The sequence below is a fragment of the Xenopus laevis genome, chromosome 7L (assembly GCF_017654675.1).
Source record: "Xenopus laevis strain J_2021 chromosome 7L, Xenopus_laevis_v10.1, whole genome shotgun sequence".
Lineage (NCBI taxonomy): Eukaryota > Metazoa > Chordata > Amphibia > Anura > Pipidae > Xenopus > Xenopus laevis.
The window spans coordinates 3,465,884-3,491,471 of NC_054383.1; the positions used below are offsets into that span (position 1 = coordinate 3,465,884).

A 25,588-nucleotide genomic window follows, 5' to 3' on the forward strand; every position below is an offset into this window, starting at 1 on the left:
CTCTTACATTTTCCCCTCCCCCTGTACATTGTCCCCAAAACCATACATTGCCCCAACCCCCTATACATTTTCCCCAAAACCCTGATACTTTTCCCCAACCCTCTATATTGTCCCCTTTCCCTTCTATACATTTCCCCAACCCTCTGATACATTGTCCCCCAACCCCCTGATACATTGTCCCTCTCTTTTATACATTTCCCCAACCCTCTGATACATTGTCCCCAAAACCCCCTGATACATTTCCCTCTCCCTTGATACATTTACTACCCTCTGATCATTGTCCCCCCTCTATAATTTCCCCCAAACCCTTTAGATACATTGTCCCCAACCCTCTGAAAAATTGTCCCCAGCCCTCTGATACATTGTCCCTCTCCTTCTGATACATTGTCCCTACATCTCTGATACATTGTCCCCAACCCTCTGATACATTGTCCCTCTCCCTCTGATACATTGTTCTCAGAATCCTTATTTGGGGATGAAAAATCCATTTTCTCTGTAAATATGAAAGGTTTGGTTGAGTTGAGCGGATGGAGGGAACGTGCTGTGCAGATATAAAAGCAGATTATGAAATACTGAGTGTTTGTAATCGTTCAGTTATTGGCAATAACGCTGGTAATTCAGTTCATGATTGTCTCTGCCTCTCCCGTATTTACTGTGCGTTTGCCCACACTGAGGAGATGCACAAACATCAGTCATCCAGTCTGGGGCCCCTGGGGGCCTGTCAAGCTTTCTGGGGTTCACTGAGCAGCATTGCTGGCGACGTGCGAGCGGATTTGTTAACAGCAGTAAATAAATTCACCAGCAGCGCTTGTAGATATTCTCACTGAGTTCATTTGAGGTTCCACAGAAAAGTTAAAATGTCAGAATTTGCTGTTTATCTGTTGGGAAGTTGAATTGCATCGAGCAGGTGCCTCACGAGGAAACTTCGGAAAACGGACGCCACGCCGCAGGGATTTTTTCATTCTAGCAGGCGGAATCAGTTTGGGGAGATTAGTCGCCCCCAAAGAAGAGGCGATAAGTCGCCAGGTGACTAAATCTCCCGAATCTCCAGGTGTGACATTACCCAAAGAGTTTATAGAGGTGTCCTGCTTTATTCGGGGCCCCTGCGGTGACACATACACTGCACCCGGGGCCCTATTTTATTCCTGCCTCGTCTGTATCAGGCAAATGTATAACGTCAGGAACCCGGCCAGTTCATCATCTCTTGGCTTCTGATGACATCCATCTGTTTATTTACGGAACCATTACAGTCTTTATCGAGTTATCCGGCCTCGTGAATGACAATTTAGTTTATCATATGCTGCTAATTCTCCCCCGCACATCTGCTGGATTTTTGGGTTGTGTCACGGACCCTGATGTTACACAGACTCCCGGCCTCATTAGTATGGACCCCGCAATGTCCCCGTCACTTTGTTCCATTTCTGAGCATTAAAGTGACCGGCACTTGATAGAAATATGCACCAATAGTGGGCCCCGGAAAATCAGCTCAGATAATTGTGTCTCAAACCCAAGCAGCCAATACCCTTCCCTCTTACTTTATTCTGTTATACCGGCCGCTGCTTTTGTTTCAATCGACCTTAAGAGAAGCTGAAATTGAATGCTGTGAATTGCCCTCAGCTCGGAGCTTGTAATGACTCACAATCGAGAGCTAATTAACGTCAATGTGAAACACTCCAGATAAACAAAGGAAAGCGGCTATTGAGGAGCCACAGAGGCAATAAACACATGTTGGCTTTGTCTCTTTGTTAATTTCTGTGTGTTCAACTGGGTCATTTCTAACAGCGCCGAGAAAGTTTATTTACTGACACTGCAGAGAATTTCACTTTATTATCCTGATCAAGAACTGTGGGATAGCAGGTATAGTAGGGAGAGATGGTGTCTATAGTAACAGTGGATAATAGTCTCTGGGAAGGGAGTGTGACTGTGGGATAGCAGGTATAGTAGGAGAGATGGTGTCTATAGTAACAGTGGGGATAATAGTCTCTGGGAAGGGAGTGTGACTGTGGGATAGCAGGTATAGTAGGGAGAGATGGTGCCTATAGTAACAGTGGATAATAGTCTCTGGGAAGGGAGTGTGACTGTGGGATAGCAGGTATAGTAGGGAGAGATGTGTCTATAGTAACAGTGGATAATAGTCTCTGGGAAGGGAGTGTGACTGTGGATAGCAGGTATAGTAGGGAGAGATGTGTCTATAGTAACAGTGGATAATAGTCTCTGGGAAGGGAGTGTGACTGTGGGATAGCAGGTATAGTAGGGAGAGATGGTGCCTATAGTAACAGTGGATAATAGTCTCTGGGAAGGGAGGGTGACTGTGGGATAGCAGGTATAGTAGGGAGAGATGTGTCTATAGTAACAGTCGATAATAGTCTCTGGGAAGGGAGTGTGACTGTGGGATAACAGGTATAGTAGGGAGAGATGGTGCCTATAGTAACAGTGGGATAATAGTCTCTGGGAAGGGAGTGTGACTGTGGGATAGCAGGTATAGTAGGGAGAGATGGTGCCTATAGTAACAGTGGATAATAGTCTCTGGGAAGGGAGTGTGACTGTGGGATAGCAGGTATAGTAGGGAGAGATGGTGCCTATAGTAACAGTGGGATAATAGTCTCTGGGAAGGAGTGTGACTGTGGGATAGCAGGTATAGTAGGGAGAGATGGTGTCTATAGTAACAGTGGATAATAGTTTCTGGGAAGGGAGTGTGACTGTGGATAGCAGGTATAGTAGGGAGAGATGGTGTCTATAGTAACAGTGGATAATAGTCTCGGGGAAGGGAGTGTGACTGTGGATAGCAGGTATAGTAGGGAGAGATGGTGTCTATAGTAACAATGGATAATAGCCCTCTGGGAAGGGAGTGTGACTGTGGATAGCAGGTATAGTAGGGAGAGATGGTGCCTATAGTAACAGTGGATAATAGTCTCTGGAAGGGAGTGTGACTGTGGGATAGCAGGTATAGTAGGGAGAGATGGTGCCTTATAGTAACAGTGGATAATAGTCTCTGGGAAGGATTTGGACTGTGGGATAGCAGGTATAGTAGGGAGAGATGGTGTCTATAGTAACAGTGGATAATAGTCTCTGGGAAGGGAGTGTGACTGTGGGATAGCAGGTATAGTAGGAGAGATGGTGTCTATAGTAACAATGGATAATAGTCTCTGGAAGGGAGTGTGACTGTGGGATAGCAGTATAGTAGGGAGAGATGGTGCCTATAGTAACAGTGGATAATAGTCTCTGGGAAGGGAGTGTGACTGTGGATAGCAGGTATAGTAGGGAGAGATGGTGCCTATAGTAACAGTGGATAATAGTCTCTGGGAAGGGAGTGTGACTTGGGATAGCAGGTATAGTAGGGAGAGATGGTGTCTATAGTAACAGTGGATAATAGTCTCTGGGAAGGGAGTGTGACTGTGGGATAGCAGGTATAATTATATTATTTCTATATATTATATAGTCTAAAACCCCTATACTCTGTCTGTCCCACATTCCTTCTATAAGAGAAAGACAAAAGCAGAGAAGTTCGGGCAGAGATTGTCAGGACGCAGAACAAAGTTGGTTAAGATCTGTGCAATTTCCCAGTACTTAAAAGGGAATAATTCATGAATTGTTGTGATTTGAAGGTTCTTGGGTCGGGAATAGAAGTCTCACTCAGAACAGAACAGATGACTAAATCCGTGTGCATTTGAGGGAACTGATGGCGTCTCGCAGTTTATAATCATGCGGCGGAGCTGCGCCAATTGTTTTTTGCTACTTTTAAACTCAGAGAAGAAGGAAAGAGTAAAACAAAGAGAATAATCTGAAATAAAAGAACGTCTGTGATATGGAAATGCTCGGTGCTCAGTGAGACCTTCTGGCGCCCGGCACCCATATGTAACAAACATTGTGGCAGTGGGACAGAGCAGATACTCGGTATCACTATATATTTGTTATGGCGGATAACTTTATTGCATTCGGAGCATCTGTTTCTTGTTTTTTTTATAAGGCTCCCCTTGGCTAATCTAACTTCTCACTGTAAAATATACAAGACTATAGCACCCAATAATCTGCCACAATGCGGCTGAGGAAATGACGCAGGTATTTGAATCGCAGTTCTGTCGGCGCATTGGCTCATGCTGTAAAATCTGCGCTGAATTAATGTCTTTTTGCTGTTACTGTAAATATACACAGTGTCTATGGCAATATCCACCAATGTGTCCTGGATCTTGGACCGCGAGCCCCCTGATTTACAGCCAATGAAAAGGTGGAAGGGTGACATCATTCCCAAATTCTTTGCATTTATGGGGCCTCTGGGAATACATGGAATTGTTTGGTCAGCGACCGACTTATTTTCTCCGCTCGCTTTCTCTTGAGTTTCTTTCCATGGAAATTGTTGGCGGACGCAAAAATAATGCTATAATAATCAGAAACAGTCAGAAAAAGAATGGGAATCAATATGGTAGCTCCCACCTACCTCTTAAGCTCCTCCCTACTGAGTGTAGGAATATGTATTGTACAGTGCCATCTGTTTGAAGAGGGTATAGAAAAAGGGGTTTCTTTATTGTTTTATTACTTCTTAATAATTGGGGGTATTTCCAGGCACCTGTATCTCCATCTAACTGAGCTTGGCATCCGCAACTGAAGAGTAGTGGGTGTATTGTGAGCATTCAGCATGCAAATAGCACCCTGGCCAGAATAATCAGGGCCATATCCACCAATGTGTCCCCAGCAATGGAACCTGAGGACCCCAGGAATGTGCAGCTACAATACCAATCACTGTGGCCCCAGCAATGGAACCTGAGGACCCCAGGAATGTGCAGCTACAATACCAATCACTGTGGCCCCAGCAATGGAACCTGAGGACCCCAGGAATGTGCAGCTACAATACCAATCACTGTGGCCCCAGCAATGGAACCTGAGGACCCCAGGAATGTGCAGCTACAATACTAATCACTGTGGCCCCAGCAATGGAACCTGAGGACCCCAGGAATGTGCAGCTACAATACCAATCACTGGGGCCCCAGCAATGGAACCTGAGGACCCCAGGAATGTGCAGCTACAATACCAATCACTTTGGCCCCAGCAATGGAACCTGAGGACCCCAGGAATGTGCAGCTACAATACCAATCACTGTGGCACCAGCAATGGAACCTGAGGACCCCAGGAATGTGCAGCTACAATACCAATAACTGTGGCCCAGCAATGGAACCTGAGGACCCCAGGAATGTGCAGCTACAATACCAATCTCTGTGGCCCCAGCAATGGAACCTGAGGACCCCAGGAATGTGCAGCTACAATACCAATCACTGTGGCCCCAGCAATGGAACCTGAGGACCCCAGGAATGTGCAGCTACAATACCAATCACTGGGGCCCCAGCAATGGAACCTGAGGACCCCAGGAATGTGCAGCTACAATACCAATCACTTTGGCCCCAGCAATGGAACCTGAGGACCCCAGGAATGTGCAGCTACAATACCAATCACTGTGGCACCAGCAATGGAACCTGAGGACCCCAGGAATGTGCAGCTACAATACCAATAACTGTGGCCCAGCAATGGAACCTGAGGACCCCAGGAATGTGCAGCTACAATACCAATCACTGTGGCCCCAGCAATGGAACCTGAGGACCCCAGGAATGTGCAGCTACAATACCAATAACTGTGGCCCAGCAATGGAACCTGAGGACCCCAGGAATGTGCAGCTACAATACCAATCACTGTGGCCCCAGCAATGGAACCTGAGGACCCCAGGAATGTGCAGCTACAATACCAATAACTGTGGCCCAGCAATGGAACCTGAGGACCCCAGGAATGTGCAGCTACAATACCAATCACCGTGGCCCCTGATGCAAATGCATTGTCCTTTAAATGGCAACGGTTTCATCTTGTTTTAGTTTTGCATGCTTTTAGTAACACTGCATGCCAAGATTAACGCTTGAAAGCATTTAATGTTACCCTGGACCTCGTGAGCTCAGGGTGCGCCTCCCTCTATAGATGAGAAACTGGGTGCTCTCTGCTGAAAGAGCCGCTCGTGTGATGGTGCAGAGGAACAAGTGGAAGAGACAATTGCAGTGATTTTATCTGATGAGATTCCCTTTCGCCGCTGCCGTTGTGTGAGTTGCATGGAGCATTGTGTCGCAGAACAGAGACCCAAAAGCTTTCAGCCCCTTCCCATCCCCAGACATTACATTGAGCACAATTGGCACAATCATCCATTACAGAGAGTTTTTTTTTTCCCTCTTTATAAGTCACATAAACGCTACCTGCTTTGGAAATGCGACACAAGACAAATATACACTTTACTTTTATGTCTTTCTGAAAGCTTGTAAAAAAGCTCCGTCACATCTCCAGATGTTGCCAATAAACTTATAAAGCAACACAAAAAAAAACCCCATCCCGTCAGTGCCGAGTCGCTGCCCTTCTTTTATGCGCCACGAAGATGAATAACCTGGTGCAACATTGTAGGAAGACGTGGTCTCTCCGAGGCTTTGTCTTGTTATTGCTGTTTAATTGGAACTGGGCCGAGGAAAGGCGCCCGACACCGGCTAAGAACGATTACCCCTCCGGAGGGGAGAATTGGCCACATATGTATCAGGTTTGAATATCCCCTCGGATTTGGACCAAATGGGCCATTTGTTGACCGTTGGGTCTCTGGAGAACTGCAGTATATGGATAAGCTCAGTTTGGCTCAGCAAGTGGGTGGTCAGAGTTATAGTCATTTTGTGAGATTAAGTGTCACCCCTATATCTCACTCTAACTGACCTTCATGTGGCCTCCCAGGGGTATCTAAGGGAGCAACCAGTATTCTTTCCAAGTCTCTTCATCTGGAATTATATCCAGGCCTTCCCCTAGACTAAAGGCCCCCTGCAAACAAGTGGTGGGATTTGGTGCAGATAGAAGTAATATAGGTAAAAGGGAGAATATGAGGCAGAGTAAGGAGACTAGGGAGAAGTTCAAGTGGGGAGTGAAGTGGGAGACCAAACGGGAAAGAAGAAACGATAAAGGATAAATTTGGAAGAAATTTCAAGGTGGAAGAAGGTGAATAAAGAGAGGAGGGAAGAGAATAGATAATTGTAGGACCCCCGGCACCTCAACACCAGGGGGGAGCCCGATATCTCCCACTCAAATAGAGAGACCAAGATGAGGAAAACATAAGGCTGGAACCTTAAAGACTTTATTCAGTGACAGCAGCAGAGAAATGATGAGAAGACGGAGCACTGAATCCCGCAGAACAGTGATTAGCAGAGCAGATTGCTCTCCGTGAGTTAATCAGGTACCATCCTGTGAATGGCAAGGCTCTGCTGATCCCCCTCCAGCACTCAGCGACTACAACATCTTTTATACAAGAGGGGGGGGCAATTAATCATCCGACAAGCTCTGCCGTTTATTAGCCGTGTTTGGATAATGTTATGGGTTTTTGTCCCCAGGTCACGTACAGACATTCATTCACTAACTGCACCTTTATGTTCCTGACATCGGATTCTTCCAGGGAAGCAATATATCAAGGTTAGATGAATATGGATGGATTCTGCCTCCAAAAATGTTGTAGGCTGTGCCCTTGCATCTCTTCTTCCCATATCGGCCCATTAAGGCTGGAAGGTGAACCCAGAATATAACGGTCACTGCCAGGACATTAAACTGGTTTGGGGGATGAAGAAATACATGACATGCTGGGTAAAAAAGGCAGCAAATCTGTGGTTAGACATGTCATTGATTCAAATTTGGATCACCCCTCCTCATCCACACACAAATTCATGGACTTAGAAGGGATATGAATTATTTATTTGTGTAATTTGTTTATAAATGTCTGTATGGGTATTAGGATAGTAGTGACTGCCCCGGGCCCCATATAAATAGTGGAGTTATGCACATCAAGATTGTAGGGAAAGAAGAGTGTGGGAGAGCAAGTAGAGCATAGCAACATGGAGACAGTAGAGATTGATGGGGACAGTAGGACAAGATGGAGACAGTAGGACAAGATAGAGACAGTAGGACAAGATGGAGACAGTAGGTCAAGATAGAGACCAAATGCAAGATGGAGATAGTATGAAAAAATGGAGGCAGTAGGGCAAGATGGAGACAGTAGGGCAAGATGGTAACAGTAGGGTAAGATAGAGACTAAGGGCAAGATGGAGGCAGTAGGGCAAGATGGAGACAGTATGATAAAATGGAGACAGTAGGGCAAGATGGAGACAGTAGAACAGGATGGTGACAGTAGGGTAAGATAGAGACTAAGGGCAAGATGGAGACAGTAGGGTAAGATAGAGACCAAGGGCAAGATGGAGACAATAGGGCAAGATGGAGATAGTATGATAAAATGGAGGCAGTAGGGCAAGATGGAGACAGTAGGGCAAGATGTTAACAGTAGGGCAAGATGAAGACAGTAGGGCAAGATGGAGACAGTATGATAAAATGGAGACAGTAGGGCAAGATGGAGACAGTAGAACATGATGGTGACAGTAGGGTAAGATAGAGACTAAGGGCAAGATGGAGACAGTAGGGCAAGATGAAGACAGTATGATAAAATGGAGGCTTTAGGACAAGATGGAGACAGTAGAACAGAATGGTGACAGTAGGGTAAGATAGAGACCAGGGGCACGATGGAGGCAGTAGGGTAAGATGGAGATAGTCGAGAACAATTGAGACAAAAGAGCAAGATGGAGACATCATGGCATCTAATGGCCTTCATGTATTGGGGAAGGGTGTACCAAGTAGAGGTGAGTGTTTTGAGCCCCATATATAGTGGAACTACACAAGAAAAGTTAAGGGATAGATGGTAAAGCAGAGCAACATGACAACAGTAGAGAAGGATGCCGACAGCAGAATAAGATGGAGACTGTAGGGTGAGGAGAACAGTAAGTTCCTAAGAGTTCCCCAACTTCAAATTGTTGTCATAGTTGCAGTTAGGGAAGCCTGGGCACAGGAGACCACAATCACTACACAGCAGCTATGGGGTTGAACCTCTCCTGCAGCTCAGCAAACTCCTCTGATTGGTCTGTTTTCCCACTGAGCTTACAATCAAAGAGCCTTTCCATTCTGTAGCCACAGGTTTGAGCCGGAGGAACAGTCAGGCAGTAAAATAAATAAGGTAACATAAAAAATTCTTTTTGTTGAAGTTACATCCTATCGATTAATGAGAGCTGAGTAGTGGAAATCTACCATAAAATATGATTTAGTGCGGCAGTAAAAATAATAACATGGGCCGTTAAGGCTTCATTTTGGTTTTGTCGATAGAAATGGGAAGTCACGTCTCTTACAGAAGAGGAATTATGTCGCTGTTTATCCCTTTCGGATAAATATTTCTGGAGTTAAATATTCCACAGTTTTGCTGCTTTATTTGCACAATTGCCCTTCAGATCCGGACAACTGGCTTTGCCTAGTGAGTAGCCAATCACCCTTCTGTTTGGCCCCCAAATACCCTGCAGGGGGCGTTCTGGGTCCCCGGGGTTTTCATACCACTCAATTTATTAACCTAAATACCCCAAACTCTACATGTGGGTTTGTACATTACACTTTTCTTTGGCCTTGATGAGCCTTGGGGCCCATTTGAGATACTAACCCTCAATATTACTAGTTAACTTGTTAAGTTTTTCCAGTAAGGCTGAGATTGTAAATAGGGGCAACAGAAAGCACCAAAGTTACCAGGAAAATACTTGGAAATTTGTTTAGGTTTATTACTCTGTTATGTGAGAAATTAATATGATACAATATGGGGAAATATTTAGAGGAAAATAATAGATGACTGTGACTTTAAGTGGGTGTTTAATGGGGAGTGGTCAAAAGTAAGCATGGCTGCACCTCAATAAATGTCCCTGAATTTAAATTAGTTTTTCTCTGTTGTTCCAGATAGACAAAGCAGGAAAAATGGAAGAATTCAGCCAATGTCAACAACCCTAAATCATTTTTGAAATGTCCATTTCTACCTAAAAGTGGCACTTCTTTAAACTGCCATTTGAGCAACATTTAACCATTTTAAAGACATTTCAGTTTCAAGAATAAAATTAAATACTCCTATACTTTATAGCTAGTTAGTGTAGGAGTATTTGATTTTATTCTTGAAACTGAAATTTCTTTAAAATAGTTAAATGTTGCTCAAATGGCAGTTTTAAGAAGCGTCACTTTTAGATAGAAATGGACATTTCAAAATTATTTAGGGTTGTTGAAATTGGCTGAATTCTTCCGTTTTTCCTACATTATAACAATGGAGAAAAACAAATTTCAATAAGAATTTACATTTTCTCGACTAGGTCTGTAAGAACCAGGACAAACACTGCCATTTGAGCAACATTTAAGTATTTTAATGAAATTTCAGTTTCAAGAACAAAATAAAATACTGCTATACTTTATAAGTAGTTAGAGTAGGAGTATTTTGTTTTATTCTTGAAACTGAAATTTCTTTAAAAAAAATTGTATTCAAATTTTGATAACATTTGTCTTCCATTGTAGACTTGAAGAATTCTACTCGGTGGGAAAAGGAGCTCTTTTTTGGCTAAATGAGAGCAAAAAAAAAAAAGCAATAAGAATTTAAATTTTCTTGACTATGTCTGTAAGCACCTGGACAAACACTGCCATTGGAGCAACATTTAACTATTTTAATGAAATTTCAGTTTCAAGAATAAAATCAAATACTCCTACAATAACTAGTTATAAAGTATAGGAGTATTTTATTTTGTTCTTGAAACTGAAATTTCATTAAAATAGTTAAATGTTGCTCAAATGGCAGTGTTTGTCCCGGTTCTTACAGACCTAGTCGAGAAAATGTAAATTCTTATTGAAATTTGTTTTTCTCCATTGTTACAAAACGGAAGAATTCAGCAAATTTCAACAACCCTAAATAATTTTGAAATGTCCATTTCTATCTAAAAGTGACGCTTCTTAAAACTGCCATTTGAGCAACATTTAATTATTTTAAAGAAATTTCAGTTTCAAGAATAAAATAAAATACTCCTATACTTCATAACTAGTTAGTGTAGGAGTATTTTATTTTATTCTTGAAACTGAAATTTCATTAAAATAATTACATTTTACTCAAATGGCAGTTTGTCCTGGTTCTTACAGACCTAGTCATGAAAATGTAAATTCTTATTGAATTTTTTTTTTTGCTCTCATTTCGCCAAAAAGGAGCTCCTTTTCCCACCGAGTAGATTTTTTCAAGTCTAAAATGGAAAACAAATGTCAACAAATTTGAATTAAAAAAAAGAATTTTAATCACTTTCCAGAAATGCGTCGGAAGAGAAACATTCGTTTCCCAATTGTTACAGAAAGTAGAAAGAATTCAGACAATTTTGAGGTTGATCATTTATAAATAGGACAAGAATTTTGAAATTTCAATTTCTGTCCAAAAGTTGAGCTTCTTCAAAGGAAGGTAATCTATCGGTCTTTTTCATGTTGAAATGTTTTTTAATCTAAATGTTTTTTTTAAAATATTAAACAAAGCTGTTATACGAGGGGAAACACAGTGAAATGGGGTATAACAACGACACTCCTGTGTATTTTAATTTATTATTATTGCTTATAATAGTTTTGTCACGCAAAGACTGTAAAATGAGCCCAATTGAATGGGGCGTGTGCGGAAAAACCTACCACGCGGTTGTTGGCAACGACATCAGTAATTATAGGTCCATTAACCTTTCCCGACCAGCGAATTTAATTTTCACCTTTTGGAGGTTTCCATGGCAACAAAACCTTGAGCACTTCTAGACCCCCGAGTCACGCCATTGTTTTTGTGACATTTGTAGCCTTTTAGTAAAGGGCAGGATCAACAGCAAAACATCAATAATGATCTGTTTCTGCCAAGCTCCGCCATTTCTATCGGATTTGCCGCCAGCAAAGATCAAAGCAATATGGAGAGGAAGTGATTTTGCCGTTGATAATTAGAAATTTCTATTTATATTGTTTCCGGGGATTTAAAGACATTTTGTTAGATGGAGAAATTAAGAGGAAATATAAGAGACAAAATATTTATAATACAGGTATGGGATCCGTCATCTGGAAACCCATTATCCAGAAAGCTCCGAATTACAGAAGGCCGCCTCCCATAGACTCTATTATAATCAAATAATCCAAATTTTGATTTCCTTTTTCTGTGTAATAATAAAACAGTCGCTTGTACTTGATCCCAACTAAGATATAATTAATCCTTATTGGAAGCAGAACCAGCCTATTGGGTTTATTTCATGTTTATATGATTTTCTAGTAGACTTAAGGAATGAAGATCTAAATTATGGAAAGATGCGTTACCAGAAAACCACAGGTCCCGAGCATTCTGGATAACAGGTCCCATACCTGTATATACAATAGTCTCTGTAAATAAACACCTAATTTAAATGGGAAGACTTTGGTCAACGTGATTATATTTCAGGGGGGAATTTACCGGTTTGCTGCTAGGAATGAATCCAGGGTTTGAGCAGGAATTTGGCCAAATTCCCAGCACTTTTTGGAAGATCCGATTACAGCCATATATTTTATAGGAAGCAAAGCCAACCCCTTAAAGGGGAACTTAAAGGAGAACTAAAGCGTAACTAAAGAAGTAGCTAGAAATGTTGTACATGATGTTTTGTGCTTCTGTACCAGCCCAAGGCAACCACAGCCCTTTAGCAGTAAAGATCTGTGTCTCCAAAGATGCCCCAGTAGCTCCCCATGTTCTGCTGATTCACTGATTCACATGCTCTGTGCTGCTGTCACTTACTGAGCTTAGGGACCCACTCACAATATACAGTACACATAGAATAGAAATGTCACAATATAAGGCTGATTAGTCATTAATACACATAATTACTACATGGCAGCACAGAAACCAGTGCAATTAGCATCAGAATTGAATAATCAGCAAACCTGTAGCATCAGCTTATATTACAGCCAGGGAAGCTCATTTTCTGCTGGATAATTAGTGACGAGCCCTAAGCTTAGCTTCTCAACAGCCAATCAGAGCCCACTGAGCATGTGAGTGTCACAGACACTTTCCAAGATGGTGACCCCCTGTGACAAGTTTGAAGTCCTGGATCATTGCTGCTATTGACAAGCTCAAACTTTAGCCTCGTGCAATAAGTTCACTATATAAGTAGGACATTTTTAGCCACATTCATTTTTAGGGTTTAGTTGTAGTGATGGGCGAATCTGTGGCATTTCGCTTCGCCAAATAATTAGCGAATTTCCCGCATAATTCTCGAAACGGCGCCTCGTTTTTGATGCCAGTGTCCGTTTTTGACATCGGCGTATTTTTTTTTATGCCGGCGCACATTTGCCGGCTTCCAAAAAACGGACGCCGGCGTCCGTTTTTTTCGGATGCCAGCGAATTTTTGACGGTGAATTTTTGCGCCGGTTTCACAAATGTATTCGCTGCGGCAAATCGAGGGAATACGTAGTGAATTTGTGACTTGTGAATAAATTCGCCCATCACTATTTAGTTGTCCTTTAAAGGGGGTTTTTCCCCTTTCAATTCACTGTTAGTAGGATGTAGAGAGGGAAATTCTGAGACAATATACAATTGTTTTTCATTTTCTGTTATTTGTGTTTTTTGACTTATTTAGCTTTTTATTCAGCAGCTCTCCAGTTTGTAATTTCAGCCATCTGGTTGCTAGGGTCCAAATTCCCCTAGCAACCATGCACTGATTTGAATAAGAGACTGGAATATGAATAGGAGAAGCCTGAATAGAAAGAGGAGTAATAAAAAGTAACAACAACGATACATTTGTAGCCTAAGGGCTCTTACACATGAGCGTTCTGACCTGCGCTCCCCTGCGTTCCGTTTTTTGGCGTTCAGCCGCAGGGGAGCGCAGGAATAGACGCATGTCATTATTTGAAATGGGGCTGTACTCACTCAGGCGCGTGTAGGCGCCGAACGCAGGTTCAGACGCAACATGCTGCATTTTTCCTGCGTTCGGCGCCTACATGCGCCTGAGTGAGTACAGCCCCATTTCAAATAATGACATGCGTCTATTCCTGCGCTCTCCTGCGGCTGAACGACAAAAAACAGAACGCAGGGGAGCGCAGGTCAGAACGCTCATGTGTAAGAGCCCTTACAGAGCATTTGTTTTTGGTCAGAAGAAGAAGGCAAATAAATTTAAAAAAATAAAGAAGACCAGTTGAAAAGTTGCTTAGGACTGGCCATTCTATAATTATGTAAGTAAAATACAATGTTCCTTAATGAAAGGAAGAAGTTTACAGATTAGAATTAAAACAATGTAGCAGCGGTTACATCACTGATCCCAGCCAATTCCCATGATGCTTTGCATGTTCTGTGATTAAAGGGGATCGAAACCTTCCACAAAACTAACCGAGGACTTAATTACAGATGCAAATAACAAGTTGGACCTGCCAAGTTTTTTTGTGGCAGATTTATAATTCGCTCGAATCCAGACGTGGGCAAAGTTGCAATTTTTTGGCTGCAAATCACCATTTTTCCCCCATAATGCAATTTTGCCAGAACCTTAGATTTAGTGGCTTTATTGCAATAGGCTCAAATGCGACTGCCGAGCAGGTGACTCTTTTGTTTCGGGTCCAGACGATCATTTCTCTATGTCCCCCCCCCGCGGTGGGAATAAATGGTGAGAGAGAAGTGCTTGAAACTGGGGGTATTTGTCAGGGAAATCAGATTAGTGCAGAATAAAATCGCGGCAGTTACGAGCCGACAGTTAATGAGACTATAAACTATTGGAGCTCAGCAAACACTTTATAGAGATTATGCAGCCGGCGCTGTTTCCTACTGATCCCTCTAACAACTCAAACACCTCCAATTAACCTTTCATTCTTAATGAAGCTGTTTGTTGGTATATTAAAATATATTGCACTGACTGTTTAACCACAGACTGCCGGGCTTTTCCCTCCCTTAAAGAACCACTGTACCCTCAAATATCCCTGTGCATTTGTTCCCAGTATATGGTACTGTATATATTTATACCGCCATAGTTTTATGGGATCTCTCTGTACAGACTATGAGCAAATTTAGGGACTGTTCCTGCTGAATTATGCTTAGTACAGGGAATACCTATGTGCCATAGTTTTATGGGATCTCTCTGTACAGACTATGAGCAAACTTAGGGACTGTTCCTGCTGAATTATGCTTAGTACAGGGAATACCTACAGTATGCTGCCATAGTTTTATGGGATCTCTCTGTACAGACTATGAACAAACTTAGGGGACTGTTCCTGCTGAATTGTGCTTAGTACAGGGAATACCTATGCTGCCATAGTTTTATGGGATCTCTCTGTACAGACTATGAGCAAACTTAGGGACTGTTCCTGCTGAATTGTGCTTAGTACAGGGGAATACCTATGCTGCCATAGTTTTATGGGATCTCTCTGTACAGACTATGAACAAACTTAGGGGACTGTTCCTGCTGAATTGTGCTTAGTACAGGGAATACCTATGCTGCCATAGTTTTATGGGATCTCTCTGTACAGACTATGAGCAAACTTAGGGACTGTTCCTGCTGAATTGTGCTTAGTACAGGGAATACCTATGCTGCCATAGTTTTATGGGATCTCTGTACAGACTATGAGCAAACTTAGGGGGCTGTTCCTGCTGAATTGTGCTTGGTACAGGGAATACCTATGCTGCCATAGTTTTATGGTAACAGAAAATTTAGGGTCAGTTCCTGCTAAAGTTGTTCCTATGTAAAGCCACTTTTGGGTGCTCAGAGATTTATCTTTAAGCCCCTGGGCTGTTATGCAACTCATCTTGCACAACAATTACAATAACACAATAGGATGGTTATGAGAGTTCGTATAGAAGTTTGGGACCTGACAGTTTATGACAATGGGAGCATAGGAAAGGCTAAAAGTAAAAGCTGACAGTTTTATAGGCAAAATTAGCAAAAAAGGAAATATTATATATTCAGATCAGAATTTGTCTATTAGGGAAAGAAAAAGACAAAATTACAAAGAAGGCATAGTTCCCCTATAACCTGCAGTGTACCTTGACTTGAGTGCGATTGGAAAGTATCAGAAAAATTCGTCCCAGCGCCACTTTATATCTCCCTTATTAATTGCTCTGCATAATGGGCATTAATTACACACACCCCAGTGAGTTGATGGCGAGGCTTTTAGTGAGTGGGGGGAGGGGCTCTCAAGCAATTCGTCTCCATCTGACAAAATATTAAGATTTGTTACTCAGCGACGCGGCTAATGTTATCCCAATCTTCAGTTTTACGGCTTAGATTTTATATAAAACACATTAAACTGCATCAAATAAATCAGATCTGTGCCCATTAAGGGGGGGGGCTTGTAAATGAGATTTGAGTTTATTTTCTTGAAATGTTGAGACAACTGGAAGTTTCCCCTTGAATTGTGGTTTTTGTGGAATATTCATAGTGACCCAGCAGCTGAGGCTGATCAACTACGTTTTGGGTGTAGTTCCCCTTTAAAGGACTTTTTTTTTTTCTTCTGCCCATTAAACTGACAGTTCACCTTTAAGTTAACATTAGTCTGTTATACAATGGCCAATGCAAAGCATCTTTTCAATTTTGGTCTTCATTATTTTTTGGTTTTTTTTTTATAGTTTTTTAATTATTGTTCTTAGATTTTAAATGGGGGTCACTGACTCCATCTAAAAAATAAATACTCTGTAAGGCTACAAATGTATTGTTATTGTTACTTTTTATTCCTCCTCTTTCTATTCAGGCCTCTCCTATTCATATTCCAGTCTCTTATTCAAATCAGTGCATGGTTGCTAGGGGAATTTGGGCCCTAGCAACCAGATGGCTGAAATTACAAACTGAAGAGCTGCTGAATAAAAAGCTAAATAACTCAAAAACCACAAATAATGAAAAAAAAAACAATTGCAAATTGTCTCAGAATATCCCTCTCTACATCATACTAACAGTTAATTTAAAGGTGAACAACCCCTATATGGTTCTTGTTTAAATCCACCCATTATAAACGTTTGACCGTAAATATGGCGTCTGTTCATCATCTTATGGCGGGAAATTAAATTCTTGTGGCCGGACATAATGAATCGTTCCCTCAACTAATTGCATTGCTTTCATATCAGGGGACGAGGCTGCACTTGGAGGAGACAGTAAGTGGATTTCAGAGGTTGATTTGTGGGATGTGATTACTGCCCTGGGATAGGGACCTTAGATTGTAAGATCACTGGTGCAGGGATTGATAGGAATGTGATAGGGACCTTAGATTGTAAGCTCACTTGTGCATGGACTGATGGGAATGTGATAGGGACCTTAGATTGTAAGCTCACTGGGGCAGAGACTGATGGGATTGTGATAGGTATTTTAGATTGTAAGCTTACTGGGACAGAGACTGATGGGAATGTGATAGGGACCTTAGATTGTAAACTCACTGGGACAGGGGACTGATGGGATTGTGATAGGTATATTAGATTGTAAGCTCACTGGGACAGAGACTGATGGGAATGTGATAGGGACATTAGATTGTAAATTCACTGGGACAAGGGGCTAATGGGATTGTGATAGGGACCTTAGATTGTAAGCTCACTGGTGCAGGGACCGATGGGAATGTGATAGGGACCTTAGATTGTAAGCTTTCTGGGGCAGAGACTGATGGGAATGTGATAGGGACATTAGATTGTAAGCTCACTGGGACAGAGACTGATGGGAATGTGATAGGGACATTAGATTGTAAACTCACTGGGACAGGGGGCTGATGGGATTGTGATAGGGATATTAGATTGTAAGCCCACTGGGACAGAGACTAATGGTAATGTCATAGGGACCTTAGATTGTAAGCTCACTGGGACAGGGGACTGATGGGAATGTGATAGGGACATTAGATTGTAAACTCACTGGGACAAGGGGCTAATGGGATTGTGATAGGGACCTTAGATTGTAAGCTCACTGGGGCAGGGACAGATGGGAATGTGATAGGGACCTTAGATTGTAAGCTTTCTGGGGCGGAGACTGATGGGAATGTGATAGGGACATTAGATTGTAAACTCACTGGGAGAGGGGGCTGATGGGAATGTGATAGGGACATTAGATTGTAAGCTCACTGGGGCAGAGACTGATGGGAATGGGATAGGGACATTAGATTGTAAACTCACTGGGACAGGGGGCTGATGGGATTGTGATAGGGATATTAGATTGTAAGCCCACTGGGGCAGAGACTAATGGTAATGTGAAAGGGACCTTAGATTGTAAGCTCACTAGGGCAGGTACTGATGGGAATGTGGTAAGGACATTAGATTGTAAGCTCACTGGGGCAGGGACTGATAGGAGTGATGTATGACCTCTGTACATTGCTGTGGTATATGTTGCTGCTATATAAATATATACCCAGGGTTCTTTGCTGAGAGCAGATCTGATAATATTCTGATAAACAGGAAACAGCTGAAGTGACACCTACACACCCTGATCCCCACAACTAATCACTAATAAATCCCTAATCCGATTTCCCACAGAATCAATAACCTTCAGACGCTAAAAGAATGATTTATCTACAGGTGCAGCCATTATGCCTTCATCACTTGCATTCCCTTATCACAGAGAACCCCTTCCTTTGCTGATGCTTCAATCTCCTTTCCTCCCATCTCAGATGTGGGAATAAAGAGACCCCCTTGGATAAACCTGTTTGTGACCTTGGAATGAGACATTTTCATAAACTCAAAAGTCAGGACCCCCCATCATAATTCAACGTCTTTAGCCGAGTGCGTACGAATGAGGCATTTGATTGTAAGCTCTGCAGGGGAGGGGGCTGATGGGAATGGAGTTGTATAAATAATCATGTGCTGGAGCTGCTGCTGTTTCTGTCTCGGGTTTATTAGCAGAACTCAGTGACAGCTGCACGAGAGGCGCTGGTTCTGGGACATTGGGCTTTTTCATTCCTTTAATCAGAAGACAAAGAATTCCATAAAGAGTCTCCCCGGCTCAGGCAATTAATCAATAGGAATTTTATGATCTGCTTCTCTTTAATTAGATTTACATTTCTGTAACGGGGAGATGGGGCGCCACGTGGGGGGACATTTCCAGCGCGTGTGAAATCCGACCCCCTCGCGTTCTGCGCCAGATTCTTGGCATAAAATGTGAATAAGAACATATTGTAGCTCCGAGGGGCCACGGGGGGGGGGGTCGTGTAAGTCGTGGGAAGAACAAGGAGGAGAATAAAGATGGAAATATTTACATTTAATTCTTTATAGGAATGTCCCAATCAGACACGTAATTGCACCCCCTGCCCCAGAGAGATTGTACCTTTACTTTATTACGTATATTAATAGCGAGTATCTTTACAGGAGCCCCATCACTAATCATACAGCCTTCTCCCCAAGAGCCCCCAATAATTAGCCCATCAGTAGAATGGGGTCCAAATTGAAAATAAGACATGGCCGTGCCTGTGATTGACCCCAGCCACGTCATACATCATTCCCATCAGTCCCTGCCCCAGTGAGCTTACAATCTAATGTCCCTATCACATTCCCATCAGTCCCTGCCCAGTGAGATTAAAATCTAAGATCCATATCACATTCTCATCAATCCCTGCCCCAGTGATTTTACAATCTAATAATGTCTTTATCACATTCCCATCAGTCTCTACCCCAGTGAGCTTACAATCTAAGGTCCCTATCACATTCCCATCAGCCCATGTTCCTATGAGCTTACAATCTAAGGTCCCTGTCACATTCCCATCAGTATCTGCCCCAGTGATTTTACAATCTATGGTCCATATCACATTACCATCAGTCCCTGCCCCCTTACAATCTAAGGACTCCTCTGATTGACAAAAAGCTTGACCAGGAGATAAAGAGGGACGTGCGCCTTCTGTCACATATATAAGGAACCCAAATTCTGCTTTAGCTTGCTGATGGAAAGTTACAGGAGGCGGGGCTTGAACACTCTGATGGTATTTTAAGGGGGCTGGGAGATTGTAATTCAAGCAGTGGGTGAGACTAGAACAGTCCCATAGCAGCTTACAGGAGGAGGGGTATGGAGTCTGTGACTCATGCAATGGGTGGGGCTAAAGCACACTAAATTCATCTTATTGGGGGAGAGAAAGGGAGTCTTTGACTCAAGCAGTGGGTGGGGCTAGAGCACACTAATGGCAGCTTAATGGGAGAGAGAAAGGGAGTCTGTGACTCAAACTGTGAGTAGGGTTAGATCAGGTTAATGGCAGCTTACATGGGGAGGGAAAGGGAGTCTGTGACTTAAGTAGTGGGCGGGGCTAGAGCAGACTAATGGCAGCTTACTGGGAGAGAGAAAGTGAGTCTGTGACTCAAGCAGTGGGTGGGGCTAGATCAGGTTAATGGCAGCTTACATGGGGAGGGAAAGGGAGTCTGTGACTTAAGTAGTGGGCGGGGCTAGAGCACACTAATGGCAGCTTATTGAGAGAGGGAAAGTTAAGTCCGGAAACAAATCTGGAGACTGGGTTGGGTTTAAGGATTTTGGGCAGAGTACAGAACAGCACATTAAAGGGGTCACCTTTAAGTTAACTATTAGTATGTTATAGAATGGCCAATTCTAAGCAACATTTCAACTGGACTTAATTATTTTTCTTTTTTATAGTTTTTAATTATTTTCCTTCTTCTTCTGACTCTTTCCAGCTTTCAAAAGTGGGTCACTGACCCCATCTAAAAAACAAATGCTCTGTAAGGCTACAAATGTGTTGTTATTGTTACTTGTTATTCCTCATCTTTCTATTCAGGCCTCTCCTATTCATATCCCAGTCTCTTATTCAAATCAATGCATGGTTGCTAGGGGAATTTGGACCCAAGTAACTGCTGAAATTGCAAACTGGAGAGCTGCTGAATAAAAAGCTAAATAAACAAAAAACCACAAATAATAAAAAATAAAAACCAATTGCAAATTGTCTCAGAATATCCCTCTCTACATCACACTAACAGTTAATTTAAAGGTAAACAGCCCTGGATCCTAGAATAGGCCCTGTATAGTCCCCCCTCCCTTTTAATATGGGACCAAGCTGTGAGCTCTGTGCTCCCCTCTTTAATAAAGGACTTTATTGCCGATGACCTTGGGGCCCAGTCACGGACACGGATCAGTGGCGGTTCTGTGACAGTCGATTTGAACGATGGGATAAAAAATGGAAATGTGAAAATGCCGCGGCTGATGGAAGTGTTTTGTTTGAGATACTGGGGGGACTCTCTCTATTGGTCAATACGGGATAATGCGCCGTTAGTGGGAAATCAATAGCAGCAAAACAAGTGGATTTATGGTGCAGCCGCATATGGGGTGTTTCTCAATTTGTCACTTTTCAATCTCAGGCTCCTGACAGACTTATTTAAAGCTTTCACTCGTCTTATACTTGATGGCGGCTTTCCTTTATGAAGTCCTGAGACGCTTCATCGTTTTTAATATGGAGAGAGATCCACTCGACTTAGAAACACAGATGCGCTGGAATACGTCCCCCTGTATTATATGAGATATTATATTGTGCCATTATCAGTCATATAAATATGGCTATACATAGGCAGCAGCTCACTAGCTTTCCCATGAGTATCACTCATGTATTATAAGGGATAATGTACCCCCTACTGTAAATGATAAGGATATTAGAAGTCACTGAGGGGTTGTTCTGTGACCATATAAAGGCACAAGGCTGCAGGCTGAGTTATACAGGGAACTCTGAGTATCACTCATGTATTATAAGGGATAATGTACCCCCTACTGTAAATGATAAGGATATTAGATGTCACTGAGGGGTTGTTCTGTGACCATATAAAGGCACAAGGCTGCAGGCTGAGTTATACAGGGAACTCTGAGTATCACTCATGTATTATAAGGGATAATGTACCCCCTACTGTAAATGATAAGGATATTAGAAGTCACTGAGGGGTTGTTCTGTGACCATATAAAGGCACAAGGCTGCAGGCTGAATTATACAGGGAACTCTGAGTATCACTCATGTATTATAAGGGATAATTTACCCCCTACTGTAAATGATAAGGATATTAGAAGACTTCTTATATCCTCGTATTGTAAGTGATTGGTCCCTCTCTCTCATGTAAAAAAATTAGGGATGCACCGAATCCACTTTTTTGGATTCGGCCGAACCCCGGAATCCTTCGTGAAAGATTCGGCCGAATACCGAACCGAATCCGAACCCTAATTTGCATATGCAAATTAGGGGTGGGAAGGGGAAAACATTTTTTACTTCCTTGTTTTCTGACAAAAAGTCATGCAATTTCCCTCCCGCCCCTAATTTGCATATGCAAATTAGGATTCGGATTCGGTTCGGCTGGGCAGAAGGATTCGGCCGAATCCGAATCCTGCTGAAAAAGGCCGAATCCTGGCCGAATCCCGGCCGAATCCCGAACCGAATCCTGGGTTCGGTGCATCCCTAAAAAAAATAAAGTTATTTTGCTATATTATTTGTGAATGTGTGAGTATCGTATAATAATAATAATGTTTTTGGTTCTGTCTGTGCAGGGATTGCGATCGCCAGCGCATTGATAGACATTTCCCATCAGAAGTCGTTGGACTGTAAGGATAAAAGCTCCTGCATTCGCAATCGAAAGCCTCACCCTCCGACCAGACAGGGAACCTGTGTTTGAGGCAGTGACCGGGCGGCAGAATTGTGACAGTGTCGCTCACGACCCCCAATGAAACGGATTCTTCTGAACGATCTACTTGCGCCATCAGTTATCATGGGGGACAAACGTCCTGCTGGGGGGTCACGGAGCCCTCACTAACAATCATGTCTGTGACCAGTGCAGGCAGCGGCGGAGCTGAGACTTTCTTTGAATGTGAGGCCAGCGCCGAGGTTTGGGTCGACTGACGAGACAGAAAATGGACTTTTATTTAAAGTACAGACACTTGAATGTGGGACACGAGTCGTGGCTGGAGCTTTACATAATATTAAACCATTTAGGAAAAATTCTCTTCCTTGTAAATATCATGCGGAAATAATAATTCCTTCAATCTGGGTTCTGGAAAGGGAAGAATGCAGCATGTGGAAACCAGAGGGTTATGGGCAGATATTAAACTGGGGCGGGCGGGAGGCATTGGGTCCTAACTGGAAATGTTACTTGTTGTCAGTAATGAGCCAAGTTGTCATTAGGGGGCGCCAGTAGGCACCGGGCATGGTGGGTGTGTTGGAAAAGCTCAGATCAATATGGCGGCAGCAGGGCAAAATGGTCAAGTGATGCCCAACCTGTGGCCCATTGGCTGCTGAAGAGGAGCAGCAGCTGAAGGGAGGTACGTTGGACAGTCCCACTTGATATAAGTCTGTTTTGCACCCAGCACCCCTAAACACAGCCCTGGGCATGCGGGACACAGGCAGCAGCCATTTAAATAGGCCTGATCCACATTAAGAGACATATAGCGGAGGCCTCAGGACTGTAAATAGGCCTCATCCACATTTAGAGTTACATAGTGGAGGCCTCAGGACTGTGAATAGGCCTCATCCACATTAAGAGTTACATAGGGGAGGCCTCAGAACTGTAAATAGGCCTCATCCACATTAAGAGTTACATAGGGGAGGCCTCAGAACTGTAAATAGGCCTCATCCACATTAAGAGTTACATAGGGGAGGCCTCAGGACTGTAAATAGGCCTCATCCACATTGAGTTACATAGCGGAGGCCTCAGGACTGTGAATAGGCCTCATCCACATTAAGGGGCCGATTCACGAAATTCGAGTGAAGGATTCGAAGTAAAAAAACTTCGAATTTCGAAGTATTTTTGGCTACTTCGACCATCGAATGGGCTACTTCGACCTTCGACTACGACTACGACTTCGAATCGAAGGATACGAACTAAAAATCGTTCGACTATTTAACCATTCGATAGTCGAGGTACTGTCTCTTTAAAAAAAAACTTCGACCCCCTAGTTCGGCAGCTAAAAGCTACCGAAGTCAATGTTAGCCTATGGGGACCTTCCCCATAGGCTTTCCTAAGTTTTTTTGATCGCAGGATATTCCTTCGATCGTTGGATTAAAATCCTTCGAATCGTTCGATTCGAAGGATTTTATCGTTCGATCGAAGGAATAATCCTTCGATCGTACGATCGCAGAATTTGCGCTAAATCCTTCGACTTCGAAGTCGAAGGATTTCAATTCCTAGTCGAATATCGAGGGTTAATTAACCCTCGATATTCGACCCTTAATGAATCAGCCCCTAAGAGTCACAAAGTGGAGGCTTCAGGACTGTAAATAGGCCGGGCACTTAATCCAGTTGCACGCAAGGCGTGGGAATTCAGTGTTTCACAATTAGGGTTGCCACCTTTTGTGGAAAAAAATACCGGCTTTCCTATATATTTATGTTTTTTCCCTATTAATAACATTGGGATCAAAAAATTATAAAGAAAAAAGATACCCCGTGGGTAACAACCTAATAAGTAACCAGCATACATTAAATCTCTTAGGATTTAAATAAGTTAATTGAATAAATAAATTAAAGTGCAAAATTGTCTAATCAATTGATTAATTAATTGAAAAGCTATTAGATTTTAAAATAATTCATAAATTGTATAAAGTGCCAATTAGTGCATAATGTCCATTAGGTAGTTTAGTCAATTATCATTCTCAACTTAAATAACAATTCATGGTTAAAATAAACCAAAAAGAGCTAAAAAGATAAAATGACAAAGTTCCTCAAAGGAGTGCAATTAATTGAGAAAAAGACTTAAATTAGGTGAGAATTATTAGGAACAAGGAAAGGTATATTAAATTAATCAAATACTAATATTTGTATGATGAGTGCTGGGAATTAAATTAAATACAAAGATCTCGTTAAATTAAGATATGACCACATTGGGTGAAAATAAAACCCACGCTACAGGTCAACAGAAAAGAGAGAGGATATAATGAAACTTAAGAGGGTGGAGCTGTCCCAAAACTAACTGCCTGTTATTTTTCCTCCAAAGAGGAAGGCAGGACAGGGTAACCGAGACTGTGGCCTTGGTATATTAGCTTGCCCTGATCTTAAGAAGACTAAGTTAACCCTAATAAGCCACAAATCACCGGCCCCTTGGAAAGGAAAGAAGATTGGTTGAGATAAAAAAGACCGTAGCAGTAGGAATTAGATCCAAACCAATAAAGCACCAAGAACCAATTCTTAAAAATATTTAGGAAATGAGCGACTCGCCAACGCGCGTTTCGCTTACAAGCTTTCTCTTTTCTGTTGACCTGTAGCGTGGGTTTTATTTTCACCCAATGTGGTCATATCTTAATTTAACGAGATCTTTGTATTTAATTTAATTCCCAGCACTCATCATACAAATATTAGTATTTGATTAATTTAATATACCTTTCCTTGTTCCTAATAATTCTCACCTAATTTAAGTCTTTTTCTCAATTAATTGCACTCCTTTGAGGAACTTTGTCATTTTATCTTTTTAGCTCTTTTTGGTTTATTTTAACCATGAATTGTTATTTAAGTTGAGAATGATAATTGACTAAACTACCTAATGGACATTATGCACTAATTGGCACTTTATACAATTTATGAATTATTTTAAAATCTAATAGCTGTTCAATTAATTAATCAATTGATTAGACAATTTTGCACTTTAATTTATTTATTCAATTAACTTATTTAAATCCTAAGAGATTTAATGTATGCTGGTTACTGATTAGGTTGTTACCCACGGGGTATCTTTTTTCTTTATAATTTTTAGCACTTTTTGATTCTCTGACGGTCGTCAGCCCTCGTGTGGAACCTGTGAGATCTCGTTTATTTAGGGAGTTAAGAGTTGCTTTCCCTATT

At 42.2% G+C, this 25,588-nt stretch overlaps 1 protein-coding gene across 1 annotated transcript in view; it reads left to right on the top strand.

Annotated features, from left to right (window-relative positions):
• Positions 1-22,774, top strand: part of LOC108695699 (attractin-like protein 1) — a 372,498-nt gene extending 349,724 nt beyond the window's left edge. The window contains exon 30 of the mRNA XM_041570143.1: positions 22,311-22,774. Within this exon, the coding sequence (XP_041426077.1) occupies positions 22,311-22,435 (125 nt within the window). The 3' untranslated portion in view covers positions 22,436-22,774. The remainder of the gene's footprint in view (positions 1-22,310) is intronic.
• The last annotated feature ends 2,814 nt before the right edge of the window (positions 22,775-25,588 follow it).